We start from the raw sequence: 19,415 nt of genomic DNA on the forward strand, positions 1-19,415 counted from the left end.
GGATAACAAAATGACAGATATAACTTAAAATTAGATGGTATTTACTGAAATCAGCACCATTATGATGTGTTTACATAAGAAACCCGTTTCTCACTTTAGAGAAAATGTCTTACTACAAAGACCATAAGAAAAATATTTATCACGATTTTACGTCTTTTTGAATACCTATATTCCTTCAGTCTTTAATAAAAATAGCTTTTTAAACTCCCATAAAAACTAAAAAAAAGTAAAAAACGTACTTTAATCCCCAAAATATTTCCCTTCTAAACGGCGTATAGTAATTAGACTCTCGTATAATTAAACTATGTGTATAATTAAAACCGCCATATTTCCCAAAATGGCGGCCGGCGGGAAAAGCGCGTAAAATTGTTTTTACTTTTTTTCTGTTAACGGCCTGTAATAGTTGAAAGCACGCACTGATCTAGCGATAACAAGGTTGGACTTCGTAGTTTAAGGGTGTTTAAAAGAACAAGTTAGATTATGTAGTCTAAGGGTGGTTTAGAATCCGTGACTTATGTGTCATGGGTTCACCACTGAATTCGACTTTATGACTTTGAATTCGTGTTTGGATCATAAATAATCACGTGGATTTTGGATTTGTGCCCAGTTAATGGCAATAGGCTCGTCCCCTATTAAATGGGACTTGAACGTAGATCAGATGTATTAACCTCTCATATGCCGAGATACCAGACACAATAGATTTTACATTGTGTCTGGTCGAGATCCGCGTTCCGGCGTTCGAAAGATTAAAGAGAATGAAAAAGAAGAGGGTAGTTTTAGCCACATTGAAAAAACTTAAGATTGCATGTTTTGGGCACATAAGACACACCGGATACCGTATATTGAAAAAAAAATGGGAGGGAAAATAGATGGGAAACGGAGAAGGGATAGAAGGAGGATAATATTAAGAAATGGACTGAAAATAGAGACGCAGCCGCGCTCTCCAGACTGGCTCAGGATAGGGAAGACTTTGCGGTGGTGGTCGCCGACGCCCAGGGCATGACAGTTTTAGAAGAAGAAGAAACATAGCTGACGGGAATTGGGTGTTCTGTCTATACTCTCATCTCTGCCTACTTCGAGAATACAGGCGTGAAGCTGTGTTATTTAAAAAAAATCATGCACTAAATAAACAAGACTTCGTAATTTAACAAAAGAACGTTTCTTTTTCTGATGGGACCCATTTTGATTGAGTACTTGTTTTCCCGATTGCCAGTCGTAAACAACCCACGTTCCGTTACAGACAACATTAAGTTGACTTCGAAAACATTCTGCTTAGAACGGAACGTTTGTGTAATACGAAGTGACAGGAACTTAGTTCTCTATTTAAATATTCAGCGGGTAGATATTATATACTTAGACTAATTTCCAACTCGTAATTTGTAATTTAAATACTATAGGTAGAATACAATCATTATTGAGTTCGGAATTTCAAACTTAGACACGCGCGTGATCAGTAGCATATCTTCGAACGAATAACAGAAGTAACTTCGGTTTATCTAATTGATACTTAACTCTACCCACCCTCATAGCAGTGTAATGGCGCGTATACATGTACCTACATGATTATACTTTATTTGGTATAAAGCTCGAATTTGAACCCTGGTACCAGACTTGTACCAATGAGTAAGTAATTTAAGTGCAGTTGGCTCGAACAGTATAGACGGCGATACGGCTCAGCCTATCACGGTTCTTAGCTCATCTTCCGATGGATGTACCTCTGACTACCCCAATTGTGATATAGTCGTGAAGTTATGTTATGTTAGTATTGAACTCTGTGATATTTCAAGCAAGTATGAAGTGTCCAGGGTTTACACAAAGATTCGTCGAGTGTTTTGAACCCGTCACGATCAATCAAAGGCAGATGCCGGTCGCACGCCGCTCTGACACACTTCGAGAACGCTGACGTCATCACTGTAGGCGTTTGTCACATTACATGTGCTAGCTCGCTCCGCAAACGTACACCCAAATGTCAAACAACTTTTTAAAAACAAACCGTACGCAAACGCCATAAGGACACCGAGCCTCAACTTAGTAGCAAAGAGGACAATCAACAAAAAAATACTTTCCCATAAATTTTAGGTCAGTACCCGTTCGCATTCCGTCACGTATGGAGGGATGGGGGTAATTAAAATTCTATAATAATCACATTGACACCTTCGTTTTACAAAAAAACAGCGCGTAATTAATAACATTGCAATGGAATTAGTTACTCGAACGCAAAAACTGCGAAATATTTATTACTACTGCCAAGGTGTAAAAGTATTGTCTTGAGGAGCCCTCCCGAGGGTTATAATTCAAAAATAGTTTTATAATCCACGGGCGCTAAGCTATCCAGCCACAAAATATGTAATGACTACCTTTTGACGTCTTGAAAGCCGGTTCCAAAATTAAATGATACGTTTTAAAAATGGAATCGCTCAGTCCCGCCTTTTTTCCTTCGAGATAACCTTTAGTCCATTTGGGTTGCCATAACGAAAAAATAAGCATCGTACGTTTTAATTTTTTTAAATGACATTCTTGTGGCTTTTTCTGGTTGGGAGTCTCTGGTAATATAACAAGTTTGGTTTCGAACGCTTGGTTTTTGCGCGTATGGATTTATTAAATCCAAGAATGCTATTAAAATTTGGTTTGTTCCGCGTGTTGTGTTGTGGCTTAGAGTATAAGTCACCGCTCGTCGTTGATGAGTTCGGGGCCCTGTTGCGGTAATTAAAACGCTGATATTAATCGCTTCAGTTATTTAAATTTTGCCCAGAATACGCCTGTGGGTAACGTTTTTACGACTTGTGGTTTAAAGATTAGCGTAGGTTGTTTCCGAGAAGTAAAAATTAACTCTTTTGCGGCTGTGAGTAAGCCGTTCAAATGTTGCGGCTTCGTTCCTTTTTAGGTGATCTTAGGCACATATTTCACTGATTCATAATCTTCGGAAAAACTATTGCATTATTGGATGAATACCTAAACGACGTGCGTGTGAACTCGCTTTATACCTGTCCGTGGCATGCAATAGAAATTCCAGAACAGTTATAAGTAAAAACCGTCTAAAACGGACGAGGATTCGTTCGCAGCGGCTGGGGAAGACACGACGTCACTGCAACCGACGGGGTGGGTCGTCGCAAACGCCACCCTTAGTGCACCCTCTTGCTCACACCCACCACGCCAGCCATACACCCGTCTCCCTCGCCATGTCATCTGGCGACGCACTCACATGTCTAGGGGCACCAGAACCGATTCGAAACAGTGAATAATATATTCGAACAGTCGACAATACCTAATAATAATAAATACCGCTATGATAATCCCCCATAATACGCGACTTCCAATGTAAGTGCATAACTTCACGGACAAGACGCGATATAAATTTAGCACAATAAAGATAAACAGTAAAGTGGAGTAGGTAGCAATCATTCAGGTGTGTTTTTATGTATTCTTTAAATTGATAGTGGTAAATCAGGCATCGTTAGACGGCCGGGGCTCGTGTCGAATTTTACTGCGGTGGTCGTGCCGCGTAATACGACCGTAAAAGTTAGAAAAATCTTTATATTGCGGCTATACGACCGACGCGAGACGCGCCCGCTGAGTGACGCGCTACCACACACGCGGCGGCTCTCCAACCTAGCAGCATAACATCATAGCGGGCGCTACTCATAAATTCCGCTTCATTCATGATCATGATACTCGTAAGAACCCAAAGAATGCTCCGTGCGTTTGTTTCACGTCCATAAATACTAATAAAACGGCCTCGTTACGGGGACAGTTCGAAAATCGGGCACACGACTTCTTAACGACACCTATTAGGGATCTTCTGTCTGGTCGATTTAATTGAAAAATTGTATCCAGCGCTGCAAGAGTTGTATCCGACTCCCGCGCCGGATGCGGGCCCAGACGTCCATTATTCCATTTGCTCATCCGCATGGGGACACGGCGGCGCGGCTCGCGGCTCGGCGCGCGGCGCGGCGCACCACACGTGTCAATAAACCAATCCCGCGGGCGTGCCGAACGCGCTCCGCACTCCACTCCGCACTCCGCACCTACCTTAATTACTGCCAACTCTTCACTGTTCTATATTTGTATCCGAATCTCGTAGGGCCCGGTCTAAATGCGAGTTTGGAAGGTGAGCCGACCAGCTGCAGTCGCACCGAGCTCCAACATTTCAATATTCATTCTCTACTGGAGTGTTTTTCTTGGTGGTTTTTATAAATAGAATGAGCGATGTTCGGCCGCGGTTCGCGAGCAGATTTATCGTTCGGCAAGTATCGCGCGGGAAACGTTAACACTTGCTTTATACCCGCGGATGAAAGTTTTACCTCCCATTCCATTTTTAATTTGAACTCTTTAAAAAAACAGACGCAATAACTGTTACAAACTTCACACCGTCAGCTGTTTTCAAGACGTTCGATTTACGAACGTTTTATCGCTTTTCCGGATGTGTAATTTATGTAATGAGTGATTAATAATGCTCTTAAAATTAATTTTAACGGACCGTTAACCCTAGACCTGCGATTAAAACAATTTACAAATTGAAACTAAAGTTTATCGTATTACTGTGGGGTATTGGTAGGTATTATATCTGTGTGTATGTAAACAGTGAGGTCAATAGCTGGCACATGAACCTGGGCCCGATAGCGGCTGCCCCCTTATCGTCTGCTGCACTCAAGGGACAGTTCCAGACTCTCAGATTTTACGTAAATACATCGTTTAGATAACGATTTCCTTTCGTCGCGACACACAACTCCTTTTTGCTCTTATTAACGTAAATAATATACGGCGCGCCAGCCTATAATAAAATCAATGATATATTTCCTGCGCCACAACGCTAACAAGACCTTTAAAAATAAGTCGGATTTAGGTTTTCAAAAAGACCGGTAGAGTTTCCGAACGCTTTCAAAATGGCCACTTTACGAGTAATAAACTGAAAGAAGGTAACTTTTTTTTTAGATTTTGATCGTAATCATTTAGGATCCGCTGTAAAAGTAAAGTTTTATATTTTTAAAATTCGAATTTTCGAACTCACAGTGTGACCAGAGAAAAAAGTCTGAAAAAGAAAAAGGTATCTCATCATAAATAACGTTGACATAAAGCCGCCTACGCGCGTCTTATTAACGTATCTGTCCGTTTGTCCGTTCGTTACCTCTATTGTGGTTGTGAATGCGAGATTAGCCACACCACACTCGTGATTGACTATTTAAAGTTCCGATTCTGAGTGACGCGCTTCTAAAAGCACATTCCTTGTCTTTTGTGCGTGTTAGGTTATTTCTAAACTAATTAAAAAAGTAAATATACCTCTATCTCGAGACGTTTGAAATAGAAAATAGGTATTACGCTTTTGAAAATTACTACGCATTCTGAATTTAAAATAGATGCCGATGTAAAGAATCGATACAAAAACAAGTAGACATACCTAATTTAAATGTTATAAAAAAATAATGTTTTCATCTTTTTAATTTAAGAATCAAAATTATAAATGATCGGCAAATAATATTTGCGCCGGCAAAAGTCAATTAAAAACAAGGCAAATACCTTAGTGGATATTTTGATTTCAACTAAAGAGTTTTATCAAGATTTACGCGGCAGGATCAAGTGTATGGTCGTCGTCACCGGCGGGACTCGTTCGCGGCAATAATTTGGTCATCGACCGCCGGCCGGGTGACCGCACCGCACAAAACAACCCACTGAAATACACGCTCGATACACTAGCCTGAATATCGATACAGCTTGTGCCTTTAAAAAAGTATCAGAAAAACATACACAGCTATAGTAACTCAAACTCGGCGCCAATGCAACGCTAATCTAACAGATAAGCCACACTAATTACGCGTAACGGCTTACTATTCATCTTACAGCGGCCATAACTCTAAAAAGTGTCACCGAAAAGCCCGCGCTAAATAGCCCAGTAACGGCCGGCGTGATTCCAATTTCAAACCTCGTTATCGTCCCGCGCGGACCCGAAAAAGATCCCTTGAAAAAAGATGGAAAATGGTTTTAGAAAGATTTTTCGATTTTAAATTTCGTATGCGTTGCAAGCGGCGGCGGCGGCGGCGGCGCGGGCTGTGGCCGCCGGCCGCGCATTGTTCAGACATTCAACCCTTGTACGCGTTCCGCTGAATCATCCCGCTTCAATTAATATTGTTTAATGCATATCTAGATCCCGTCGGCGTATTACAGGAATTATAACGTTTCGGGAGTCAGCCGGCGGATTTGTCGATCGCCGATAAACAACGACCCGTGATGTTTTGTTTGATCAGTGAAAGAAATAGCGTGACATGAATATGCGAGTAGGAAACATATTTCGATACTGTCTAAATAACTGTCGCTAGCCGAGATTAAGCTGATTTATCGGTTACATTTCGACGTTAATATTTTGACAAGACTTTGTGTTTTTATATGGGCTCTATCGTGTATTCAACGAGTGCGCGTTTAAAAAGGATGTTAGGCAATCGTGTACACAATAAACCCTCAAATTAGCGTTCGCGCGAATTAGCGTTGAATCCAAAGTGCGCAATTAAGGTGCGTCTACAGAGAGCCAATTCGAAAATGAACAGCGATATTCAAATTGAAAAAGGAACGCGGTGCGAATAAAACAATGAGATGCGAGAAGTCGGTACCTGCCGCGAGTCGAGAATCCAGACCGGGACCGACGCATCTAGAGCGAGGTTCGCCCGCGCGAATCCAAATTCAAAAACGGAATGGAACAACGAATTTAAATAACAAATTAGTGGGCGCGTTTATAAAGCGCGTCGCCATCGAACTGATTCCAATTGATTCTGACGTCGGAATTATGTAAAATTTTGTTGAAGCTAGTCGGAACAGAGACATTACAATATACCTACAACTAATTTATGATGATGAGGAGAATACATTCTGGTTGTTACCCAAACCACTAAACTACACATCGTCTATCATTCCCTATTACTGCAGTTACATCGCTGCATGTTAACTCCAACCGGTTACTTATTCAAAGACTGAACATTTTTAATTAAAATTCATGTTAATTCCAAATAGTCTCGCTACAAGCAGACTTTTGTCATCAAAACGTGGAAGCGCCAAAAAAGTTAATTGGAAACTAGTTTTTTTTCCAAAATTTACATATTATAAAATGTTTTCTTGTATCATAGTTATTGCTAATACATCAGTGCTTTTTAATCTCAACATTTTTTGATTAAAGCTTTTCTCGGGGGCCATTAACGATAAAAACAAAAACGGCTGAATACATTCGAACGCGAGCTAATCTACACCCACGGATGAAAAAAAAAGTTTGTTGAGAGCCAGTGACGTACCGGAAAGACGACCATTTTCTCTAGAGTAATCCGGCTTGAAAAATAGCTATTTCTGATCACCATATCGCATTAAAACGTAATGTCTTAGGACCGGTCGGTGTGGTTGTGTATATTTTATTATATTAATATATCATTTGTCGTATACTCTGTTATATAATACGTCAAACTTAATTTATACCTGGCCGGCGGAGGCGATGACCGTTTTAAGTGTCATTTATCTGTTACCGAAATGCGAGTTCCACTTTTGAAATTAGAGGAGAGATAGCCGCGCCTGTTTTTGAAATTAGAAGGTGAGATTGATTGAGTTTAAAAACGTTTTTTCCCATAGAAACGGACATTGGATATTGTCTGAATATTTTTATTTTAATGTTTTTACGAGGACCATGCGAGTAATCATAAGTATTATAAGGTTATTTGTTAATTTACAGAGGAAAACCTATTTGAATCACCTCAAATCGAAAACTAACTCATAATGAACACCCGATAGCAAGTTTTAACGTAATTTACGATATCTAAAAACGCTTGTACCTACGCGTACTTAATTATTTTCTATTATCTACGTTGCTTCCTCGACAAGCCGTATTTTAGTGCTGTCGCAACACTTACAGCCTACTCACTTGTAGCCAGCCCTAAAAATTAAAACCGCTCGGTGTTGCCACGTTATCTCTCACAAACTAACAATAATGGGCGACGCATTTTTCAACACTTAAAGCATAAAATCGAGTTGTTTTATCGTGAACAGAATTGCCAATACAATACTGGCATTATCTTTACAGTCGAAAGTAAGTGCCAATAATAAGTTTAATGTGTTCCGAACGGTCACAACGCCCGCACATCGGCGCCATCTTAGAAAAAAATAAACGTCAAACAGTAATGGCGAACCGTAATCAGGTGATTTTATTTTTTAAAAGCTTTTCCGCGGTGTATTATTGCGGAATCTCTCGGCCGAATTAAATTCCAAATAAAATTAATGATAAAATGTTATATTGATTTTTAATAAGCGCTGATTTTTATTAACATTATTTTGCGCTTTATGCGGTTTTTAATAGACTGAATAAAATCAAGGCATTTACCACACATTTTAAAACAAAACAGGAATATTCAATAGGTATAGTAACTTTAATTGTAGAGCTTTATTCGAAGATTTTATTGGTGCATAAAGTTTTTACATTTTTCTCTCACTTGTTATTGGTGAAATTTCTTTAAAGTGATATAAAAGTAATTTTTATTTGTACATTAAATTTTTATTGCACTTTTGAAAACGAATATCCCTTTTCCACAACCACTTTTTTTAACTGTCGACGGAATAATCTCATTTAAAGTTTTTCCATAATAATAAATAGTTACAATTCGAACGGACAACTCATAATTGTAACTTGTAATTTTAAATAACTTATTATTCACGGTAACTATATAATTGCTGTACGGCACAAAATTTACATCTACCTAGTCAAGAATTACTTGCAATAATAGATATAAGAAAGAATACTGTTATAATGTAGTTATTATAATTTTAAAGTCATATTGCTATAATAGCGAAGCAATTTTATCCGACAGTAGACTTTAGGTGGTTGAAGTACAGTTTTATTTCATTTAAAAAACACAAAAGATTGAATTTATTTTACATGGATTTAATTTTACAATATTTTATTTTTATATTTTAATTTATTTTGTAAATTATAATATTATTTTCATTCAAGCCTACCATTAACCGTTTTAAACTATAATACTTCCCTATTAAGTATTTAATAAAATATGGAGTTCTTTTTTTAAATATTTAAATCAATTAGTTTTTCAAATTCAAGCGCGTTTTTTATAACTTAATACTAGCACCACCTATACATTCACAACTCTATTTCAGATTTATACCTATTAAAATAAATAGATCGTCGCACATAACAATATATTTTGAACACTATTGCAATAACAATATTTTATTGTATCACTAGAACAGATGGGATATTTATTTTAAAGTTTATTTATATATTTCGTAACTCACTAAGCTATCATAATATGGGTCAGACATAAATCGACAGATCAGCTGTTCGAAAAAAATTTAGGATGACTGACAAAAATTCTTGTGGTTTAATGTGGATTTAGGTTTCAAGTTTTGAATATTTTAGAGATGAATTAGGTATGAGAAAGATTTTTGTTTTATGTTCTTTTTTGTTTTATGGTATAACATATCTACATATTTAAAGTATACAACTTTAAAACTTATAAATTCCTATTTATCGTCATTTACAGCAATATTATAATTTTAATTTTATAAGACTTATTATATTACACTTTTATAATGGAACACGTACGTTTTATAGTGTAGAATCTGGTAGTTATAACGGGTGTTAGCGAAAATTTTATGTATTATTTAATTCGAGCTAGTTTTAGTTAAGTTTTGATCATTTTCATATAGAATTGAATTTGTTTCAATTTTGTTACTGCTGTAGACTGTAGCCTACTAGATCGATTAATTGTTTTTTTTTTTTTTGATAAATGAAATCTTTTCTCCGATTACAAAAATGTCAAAATCGGAAGTTCCACATGTAGAAGTCAACGCAGCGTGTCCATACACATGTTATCTGTTCATTTAGTGGGCCAGTCCAAATATTGCGATGATATCCTCTATTGGAGCTGATATCGTATCGTATCTGGGGATAGCATCTATAAACTACACCTGAACAGTACCACAACTTTACATTTTGAAGATATAAAGTAAAAAGCTAGGCTTTTGAACCTATGGTGGCAGGATAAAAGGCTCTTTACGGCAAAACAGCTGATTTAGATCTTACCAAATATATCTTTTTTTATTTGTAAATGTTGCTTTTCTAAGAGGATTATATTTAGACGCCGGGACTTGACGTTTGTTTTCTAAATTTTAATGCTGAAGATATATTTTTTTATTTATGGATCACTTACAGCTATGCATGTTTAGGTAATATTATAACTTTGCAGGTAGATAGACTTGCACTTATATGCTCTATAAGTTAACGTTTAATCTTCACAAACTACTTTACAAAAGCCTGGGCGTAAAATGCAAGCTCGCTATCGCAAATTATTCAATAGCGTTTTTGTATTGTATATTCTATGAAATCTCACTTAACCTCTCGTGTCTCGGAACGCAGATCTCAACCAGACACAATGTAAAATATATTGTGTCTAGTATCTCGGCAGTTAAAGAGTTAATGCATAAAACTAATATTTATTTAAAATAAAAAATGCTTATTATTAACATGAAAGTCTTATTGAGAGCCAAGACTGTATTTTACTTCAAACCTACAATACTATCACTGAATCTTCGAAATATTAGCTTCGGAGCGTGTAAAGAGAAGTGGCTCAGTTTAACTGCTTTTTCGTTCTCTTAGCTCAGCAGAGAAGTGAACTCAGCTATGTCACGGGTGGTATATCATTGTATCGCATCATATCTCGTTGTAAAGTATAGATATGACCAGTGACAAAATAACGAGTTTTGTGCAAATATAATATTGGTACTACAATTTTGGTAGTGTTATTACTTCTGTTATCTTTTATTAATTGGACATGAGTTTGGCTCTGTTTACACCGGTGGGGATGACGTGTGATGATTACGGGTTTAGATTTAACTTTAGAATTGTTGCGTACCTATTATTATTTTCCTAATATTTTATAATGAAGCGTATTAAGTTATTAAATATTATTTTAATAAATTATAATGTTATAATATTATAACACATTTGATAACGTAACTATTTAGCAGACCTTAAAATGAATAAGTAATATTTAATTTATGAATATTTTATGTTTTTAGCCAAAATTTTGCAAGTATACAATTATAGCTACGATTATTCACGTATAATATTGAGATTATACTGTACTAAATAGCCACTCCTATAGGTATTACATTGTCCTTATAAACTTCCAAAATTATAAAAAAATTAAAATCATTATACATTTTGTTATCACTGCTGATATCCTAAATCCCGTCTGTACGGGATTTCCGAGATAGGTTTATTTGCTGCAGTTTTATTTCTTATCGGTTTAATGGACTTAAAAGATTATTTTCATTAAAAATAACTTTTTTAAATTGCAATATTACATAATGTTTACTTAGGAAACAAAATATATTCAGCCGCGGTTATAAAGTTTAATTAGGTACCTACATACGTAGTTAAAATGTATTAATGTTTATATCGAATTATTATTGAATTTATTTTAATATTGTTTATATCATATTCTCTTTATTGTTCTTAAAATAATTAAAAATACTTAGACATTTGAATACCATAACTCGGGAAATCATTTATGAGTACCTAATGCATAGTAAGTATGTATATCCATTATAAATTATAAATACCTATTCACATTATTATTATTATATTTAACTTATAAAAATTAAAGCGCGTATTTTAAATAAATTTATCTTAACTGTTACTTTAAGATAGAATTATCTAGATTTTATTAAGATAGGTGTTGGCCGACGGGAGGATGGGTACAAGAAAGGTTTTTAGATTACTTATCTGTATTATTTCATCTTTATAATACATTATACTTCTTTATAATAACACACTTTATTGCGATAACTGTTTTCCTTACTTATTAAAACAATATTATTTTAAATCATTTAAAAGATACCATCATTTTATGTCTAAGTCTAACAAGTTCATTTCATTTTATGTCTATATTGGTATTGTTATCCTAATCGGGTATATCCATATTTGAATATTATATTTAAAAAGTTCACACCATGTGTGTTTATTTCATTAATATACCTACAACTGTTTGATGGGTCAACGGATACATTTAAATGAAAATATATGTTAATTTTCAGCATTTTAAAGATTTATTTTGTCATAGTTATCATGTTAAGTTGTTTTATATTAGGTACTTATATAACTTGTAAGAAAAAGATATACTATATATATTATTTGTTATGTAAAATGACATCACCTTTGGTTAAATGCGTTTTTTTATCTACCGTTGTGTTTGCATAGGTTATTTATGATTTTCTTTTGTAAACTGCATTTTTAATATGGTTCAACAGTTTTAACTCTTTTATAACTATACTCTTACTTGATATTTTGGTTATATATTTGTTTAATATTGACTTAATGTTTACTAATAAAAGTAAAAAATGAATTATTGTATATATTTGTGTCTGTTTCATTTAGATTTTTATCATGAATGATTTGATTGACTTCGAATCACCAGTTCCGACGGATTCATGATTTATTGCTTGCCCATGTGTTCACAAACATACATAGAACTATCTTTTTACTGATATTATGTTATCTGTCCTGCCTTAAGACATTTGATACAATATCAATAGGTAGCTCAAAAGTGATAAGTCTATCTGAAGTTATCAACTTTCGTCAGTGTAGCACGGGTATCATTTATACACGAAATCAATGTCCCAGATTATTTTTATAACAACAAAAATGACATTTTTTATGATATATTAACTTTTACTTGTTTATTTCTATTTTGACTTTATGTTTTCTGGTGACAATTATACTTATCTATATTTACACTGTTTACATTTAAGAAATTTTGTTTGTTTGTTAGAATACCTACTTGTTAAAAGAAACGGTTTGTCACTAGTGCTCACAAAGAAGGATTAAAATTGTAATGTTTCCAAATGCAAAAACAATGCAACCCTATATCTTTAGAAAGTTGTCACCGTGAATTCCGTTAGGGTACCTTTGTGGTGCCAAAAAAAGTTTTTTTTTCTTGTCATTGTCAATTGAATTTTATTGTTGGTTTCCAAGATAGGTCCTTTTGTGCCCAACCGTGCGTTCAAAGCTGCTTGTAACTCTACAGATTTTGTGAGATCCACAAGAGAACATCGGGGACAATAGGCACCCTGCTGGAAGGCATTTTATCCCATTTATTGTCCCCAATTTCAACAATTCGTATTTATACCGTCAGGTGTTCAATACAGGCTAACTTTGCATGTATTTATTCAGTGACTTCCACATTAGGCATTACCATGTCTCGCCTTTGACTTTACATCACGTTGTGTCTAGAAATTTGCGTTAGATTTTCCGGTTTTACTGTAGCTACAGTCACTTGTGGTCTCTTGTGGTTTATATTGAATGTAATGAACGTATTTCGTCTCCTCTACCGCGGGCGATGCGTCGCGGTCTAAACTGCCATTACGTATGCCGGTAGCGTTTACTACTAACATCAACAGTGTTAATGTATGTAGACAACCGCACGTGTATTAATTTTGATTTACTTTTCATCTTCTTTGTTGACCGTCTCTACCGTTGATTGACCGTCTTTCACGCTTTCTTGCTGTTTAACTTCATCGCGAATTTTATGTTTATCATCAACATTATCAATCACTTTAGTATCACTAGTTTTAAAGGCTTTGTTACTTTGGAAGTTCCTATCATCGCTCCTATAAACCCTAGGGAGTCCCTAGATGTGCGTGTATAGTTTGTAGTGGTGGAAGTTCAGGGTACATACCCTAGGCTGAGCCATGTGAGCTCGGCCCGAGCCCGGGTGCAAGGCTCCGCTGGCCACCACGAACGTTTTCTGTCACGGGCCCAAGCTAACACTACACTAGCACGTGCACACACACATAAATGGACACTGTCACACCCGCTAGCTCACTACTGTCATAATGCACTCGCGACGGAGCTGGCTACTGTACGAGTGGTACCGTGGTACGATCGCGAGCCGAGCGAGACGCGGGGAGCGGGAGGCCCAACGCGCTCGGCGGTCTGACGGACACTGGCGCAGGCCTCCTGGCGGCCGGCCGCCGCCGCGGGGCGTGGCGCTCCGCCCGGCGGCCAACCGCCGCCGCGCCAGGCCGCGCCCTCGCCCCGCACCCTCGCCCCGCGCCCGTGCCCCGCCACTCCGCGCCAGCCCTCCGCGCAGACCGACGTGTTTTTTCACGCAGCAATTACTACAGTTTTCCCTTGGATTTTTCTGCGCTGTTCTTCGGCTAATCAAAATTGCTGAAGTCTTTGTCGTATTACGTTAGACTCTACTGGCACAAATTTTATATATACAAGTTACAGTTCCATCAAAGTAATCTTGTAAAGTTTGCTCCAGACGAACTGTTGTTGTTAATAAGTCATTTTCATTAACAAATAAGTGTTCCGTGCGCATGCGCGTCGGGGGAGAGCGCTCCAACTCCGGCCTATTTATAGGCACAACTTGCCACAACTTTATAATGTCTACTTACAAACTTATATTGCAGTTGTTGCTGGTAACTCGTGGGATTGTTAGGAAAAATAGAAACTGATTTAGTAGGTATCTTGTAAGAAAATAATTATGAGATTAATGTAAAAAAATATTTTGGATCACACAATGAAAATACAGATAGGTTATTTTGTGAAAATCCATTATAGTAAAAAGACTTTAAATGAAATAATTAAACAATAAATACCTACAAATACTCATTTATATAAAATTTTAAAAGTTGTAAAATAGGTACCTAATTTATTAAATTGACATTTATTTTAAAATAATATTTTATAAAATTATTACTTATTTTAAAAAATAAACTTATCTTTTAATTTAATTTATTTTAAATCGTATCTACCTGCCTATATTAGATGAGTAGGAAGGTAGTACATTAAATTCTTAATCTAATCACATCATAACATCTGTGTAGAATTAATAGAAGACAATTTCTTCTAGAAAATCTTTAGAACAAATTAGCAGTAGATAATATCCATCTTTCATCAGCTAAATTACATCTACATTGTTGTTGAGTTATTTTGTGGAGAATGCCAGTTTGTCTAAAAAGCTACAACTTCTTAGGTAGGTAATTAAGCAAATTCGACTTTTTTTACAAATAATTAGAAAATAAGAATAATTTATTTTTACCAAATATTTTAAATATTTTGTTTTTTTTTTTTTTGTAGTGATATAGGTAAGTAATTGTGTTATTTGAAAGTCTGTTCTGTTAAGGTAAGGCAAATTAAATGATCTATTAGGGTACTTAGATATTTCCACAAGCAAACATTCGTGATAAATAATACTTATAGGTATGTATTTATTTATTTATATAAAGTACTGCCACATGGTATACATTAAACATTTACTTACTATTTAATAAGAAAATATAAAATGAACTTAATAGTAGGTAACATGCTTCTGCATGTTGACTTCTTCAACTATTACAAATTGCCGGGTTATAATAAATCCGACGCATGGACGAATGTAAATTATATAAAAACGAAATTAAGAAATATGACTTAATATTATAATACTTATATTACACCATTCTCAACACTATCAAATGCCGTTAACTTGAATATTGTAAATAAATTTACCATTTTTATACAACATAGTTCCAATTTCAAATAAATGTCATCGATATTATATTTTATCGATATTCGATTAAATACGTATTAAAGTCTTATTTATATTAAGAATAGGCATTTAAAATGTTGTCAGCATCATTATATTGGTTATTTTACTTAAATTATATATATTATGTAATAAAAATGTTTTAATAAACTCTGTTTCAATTTTAAAATTATTTATTTGAAAAATAAGTATAAAATGTGACTCTATTATTTAGTTAAAGTATGGTTTTTGTTTACTTATTTATTTATCATAATTTACTATTTTTAATATTAGCTTATTTAATTAAATGAACCGACAGATGCAGAAGCTTCCTTCAAACGAGAACTAATAGTAAGTAGTACTACTAACGATTACTAGCCAGACTAACAGATTAACTTGCCAATACATACATACATAAACTCACGTCCGTAATCCCTAATGGGGTGAGCAGAGCCACACAGAATCAAAGACAACTTACAGCCACTGTTGATACTAAGTCCTAAGATGGATATGATGAACCAACATGTTGATGGATATGATAACTTGCTAAGGAAATCAATATAAAATATCCAGGAATAATAAACACTTTAATTAGATAATAAATGTTATTAAATCCTCAGGTTATAAATAATATTTATTAAATAATTACGCTTTTATTATAACTTTATACTAACAGGTAGACTACCTATTACTTTTATTGCTGTAGTAACTACTTTGTAGGTACTTACTTACTATTACAATGAAGGACTTTCCATGCTACGTTCCTTAAAAATAATATAGATGGCGCTGTAAAGAATTTCCTTCGTTTAACCTTCTAATTTCATGGATAACAGACATATATGCATCTTTTATCTTTGTTTTTGGGTATGAATTACATCTTCCACCCATTATTAGATATTCTGATCAAAATAAAGAGAAGAAATATAGGTAGCAACATAATTCTATACACAATGTGATCTCAATATCAAGCAACAATTACTTTTATAGATGTTACTGACATTACAATGTATTTTTGATGTGAATGATGAACCGTTCGTTTGCGGACAAGGGCTAAAGAGGCCACATTGAAACAATTCGTCTAAAACAATTAATATAAAATACCTAAACAGGCGGTGGGCTGGTAACTTGTGAAGCAATTTATCTAAAATTTGACATTTGTGCATTTGAAAGTAAATGCGCAATTTCAACAAATGTCGAATAGCAATATTGCTTTTTTGGTGAATTGCTTCAATATCAAAATGGACCTCAAATTTTTACCTGGTTTGAAATTAGCGTGAAACTTAACAGAAATCAACATCTGAAGGTGACTTTTCGGAAAGGCGCTTACTAGATTTTCAGTATACATACAGATATATAACGCGACGATAAAATATGACACGTGTTTTCATTACTCACAGTTCAGTAGACATTTTTTAATGTTTAAAATAAGAACACATCATAATCTTCTTTCAAAAACTTTTTACATTTCTAACTGCCGTGTTTTTGTCACAACACGACATTTTCATTAAAAGATAATTTCTCAAAATACACTGGCATGCAAAATTAATTATCACACTTTCAAAATTACAATAACTTTCAAGTAAATACTTCTAGGAGTGTGCTCATGAACTAAGGACCACCAGACGGTTTCCTCATTCAGTGCTGATTGTTATCCACCCACTAGGGTCTATTAATTCTTTTAAATATTATCCTCTCAGACGTCCTGAACCAAGGTTTGCGCCCAAATAGGCACCCTCAGACCTGTTATCTTAACTTTTATGCCGGGTGAGAGCCCTCAACGCTCCCATTTGTCCGGCCAAGTAATTAGTACTATTTGCGACAAATCTATAATAAGTCACGTCAAAAAAGCAGGCCGGTGTATATCTAGGAATAGATAAGTCATAACTGACCGTCCTACCGCCGGAGGCTGCCGCAGATGCTACTGCCGTGGTGACCATCCACTGCCATCTGCCGTTAAGACATGCAATTATTAAAACATTAGATGAAACCATCGTTAATTATATTTGCTCCTCAACCACCTGTGCGATTGCGCGAAGAGCGACTATAACTTATAATGACAGACTTTCCAGGCTACGTTACCAAAAACAATATACTTAGATGGCGCTGTATAGATTTTCCTTCGTTTAACCTTCTAATTTCACCGATAACAGACATGGTTATGTTGTTATTAAGAAGAAAAAAACCATTGATATTTACGTAATTTGATTAGTTCAATTACTGGTGTCAGGGTTATTATTGAGCCGCCTAAGGCCCCTGACATGGCTCATGTAACGACTACGTACTTACATTAATAAGTAGTAACCGGGACTAACGGCTTAACGGCTCATCTTACTTAACTTCCTAACCAAACTGAGGACCACAAAGTGATTTTGTGATATATTTGAGATTCGGACCCGGGAGCTCCGGATCGTGAGCGCAACGCTCGACTAGTGAACCACGGAGACCGTTAGGTTATAAATAATAACATCACATCATCAATAATTTAAGAGCCACGCTCTTGTCGGTGTAGCATACTCCATGCTACTTTTTAGGGAAAAATAGGGCAGTGGTTTCCCTCTTGCCTTCCGCCCCGCAGTACTCTGTCTGACGCGAGTGGGATGGCGCCCAGAGTAGTCACTTTCTAAGCCGTACTAGGACTCCTGTCCTCCGCCTCTGAATAGTACTAAATAATAACACATAATATAAAATAGGCTCTCGACTACGTACCAATTGGGATAGTCAAAGGTACATCCTTCGCAACATGACCTAAGTACCCACACGTCAACGAGCTAAACAAAACTGTATAAAAAGTTATATAAGTAGTGGTGCTGATTCCTGTAAACACTTAAATTTATTTTAAGTTATACCTACGTATCACTTTTATTTTAAAAGCAGTTTTTACTGTTTAAAAGTATTTAACTATTTTGTAATTTTTCGAGCTAGAAATTATTCGAGACATTTAATATTGTAAACATTTTTAAATATTATACAGGCATAACTAAAAATAAAATGAGATGGTGTGTCAAGAATCAGCACCATCTTCAACATATCAGCAACATATTTCATCATCTACGTATACTGTTGGAAAATTCATGGATAATGTAGGTAATTATTTTCAGTTCCATACTTTTGCGACGGAAAACTCCACTTGATATCAACTCAGAATTATGGTCTAATTCATCCCTCCAAGTTTTCGTTACGATGTCACTAATACCTTGTATGTAATGGAAATAACCACCATTTTGAAATGTCACATTTTGATGTTGATTTTCATCAACAAAACCTCGATATAATTTCATTTTGGGTCAAAATTGAGACCAACAATTTTTACTCGGATTAAATTGGCTTGTTTGTTGCAAGATTTTGTTAAAAAAAATTAGTATAATTATAAATTTTAAAAAGTTTACAATATTAAATGTCTCGAATAATTTCTAGCTTGATGTATTTGCTAAATAGGTAAATACTATTAAACAATTAAAAATGTTTTTAAAATGTAAAAAAAGTGTGACGTAAAATACGTTCGTAAAATACTTACTCATTTTTATTTATTTATTTGTTTTAAATAGGAAAGGAAATGAAATTGTTTACAGAAATAGTTTACAGCAAATGTCAATCTCATGAAACATCAGGATTTCCCCGAATCGTCCGCATTATTGTAAATTTCAATTTTATAATAGTATGAAATTATTATTAATCACTATCAGAATACAGATAAGGTTGGTTTTGTTAATTTAGTACGTACTTAAAAAGTGCCACAAAATTCCTTAATAATTATCGAACGATTTTTATTATATTTAGATGTATGCTACAAGAAATAGGTAAGAAACAACATAATATAAAATTACCGTTCAAAGAATTTTGGGCGATTTTCACTCTACCCAACTC

General features: G+C 35.1%; 1 protein-coding gene across 4 annotated transcripts in view; it reads right to left on the bottom strand.

Annotated features, from left to right (window-relative positions):
* Positions 1-13,997, bottom strand: part of LOC126375286 (homeobox protein homothorax) — a 368,740-nt gene extending 354,743 nt beyond the window's left edge. For all 4 annotated transcript variants that reach the window (XM_050022221.1, XM_050022219.1, XM_050022220.1 and 1 more), the window contains exon 1: positions 13,716-13,997. In XM_050022221.1, the coding sequence (XP_049878178.1) occupies positions 13,716-13,730 (15 nt within the window). In that variant the 5' untranslated portion in view covers positions 13,731-13,997. The remainder of the gene's footprint in view (positions 1-13,715) is intronic.
* Positions 13,998-19,415: the final 5,418 nt, after the last annotated feature.

Source organism: Pectinophora gossypiella, chromosome 18, assembly GCF_024362695.1.
Source record: "Pectinophora gossypiella chromosome 18, ilPecGoss1.1, whole genome shotgun sequence".
In the NCBI taxonomy this organism is placed as follows: domain Eukaryota; kingdom Metazoa; phylum Arthropoda; class Insecta; order Lepidoptera; family Gelechiidae; genus Pectinophora; species Pectinophora gossypiella.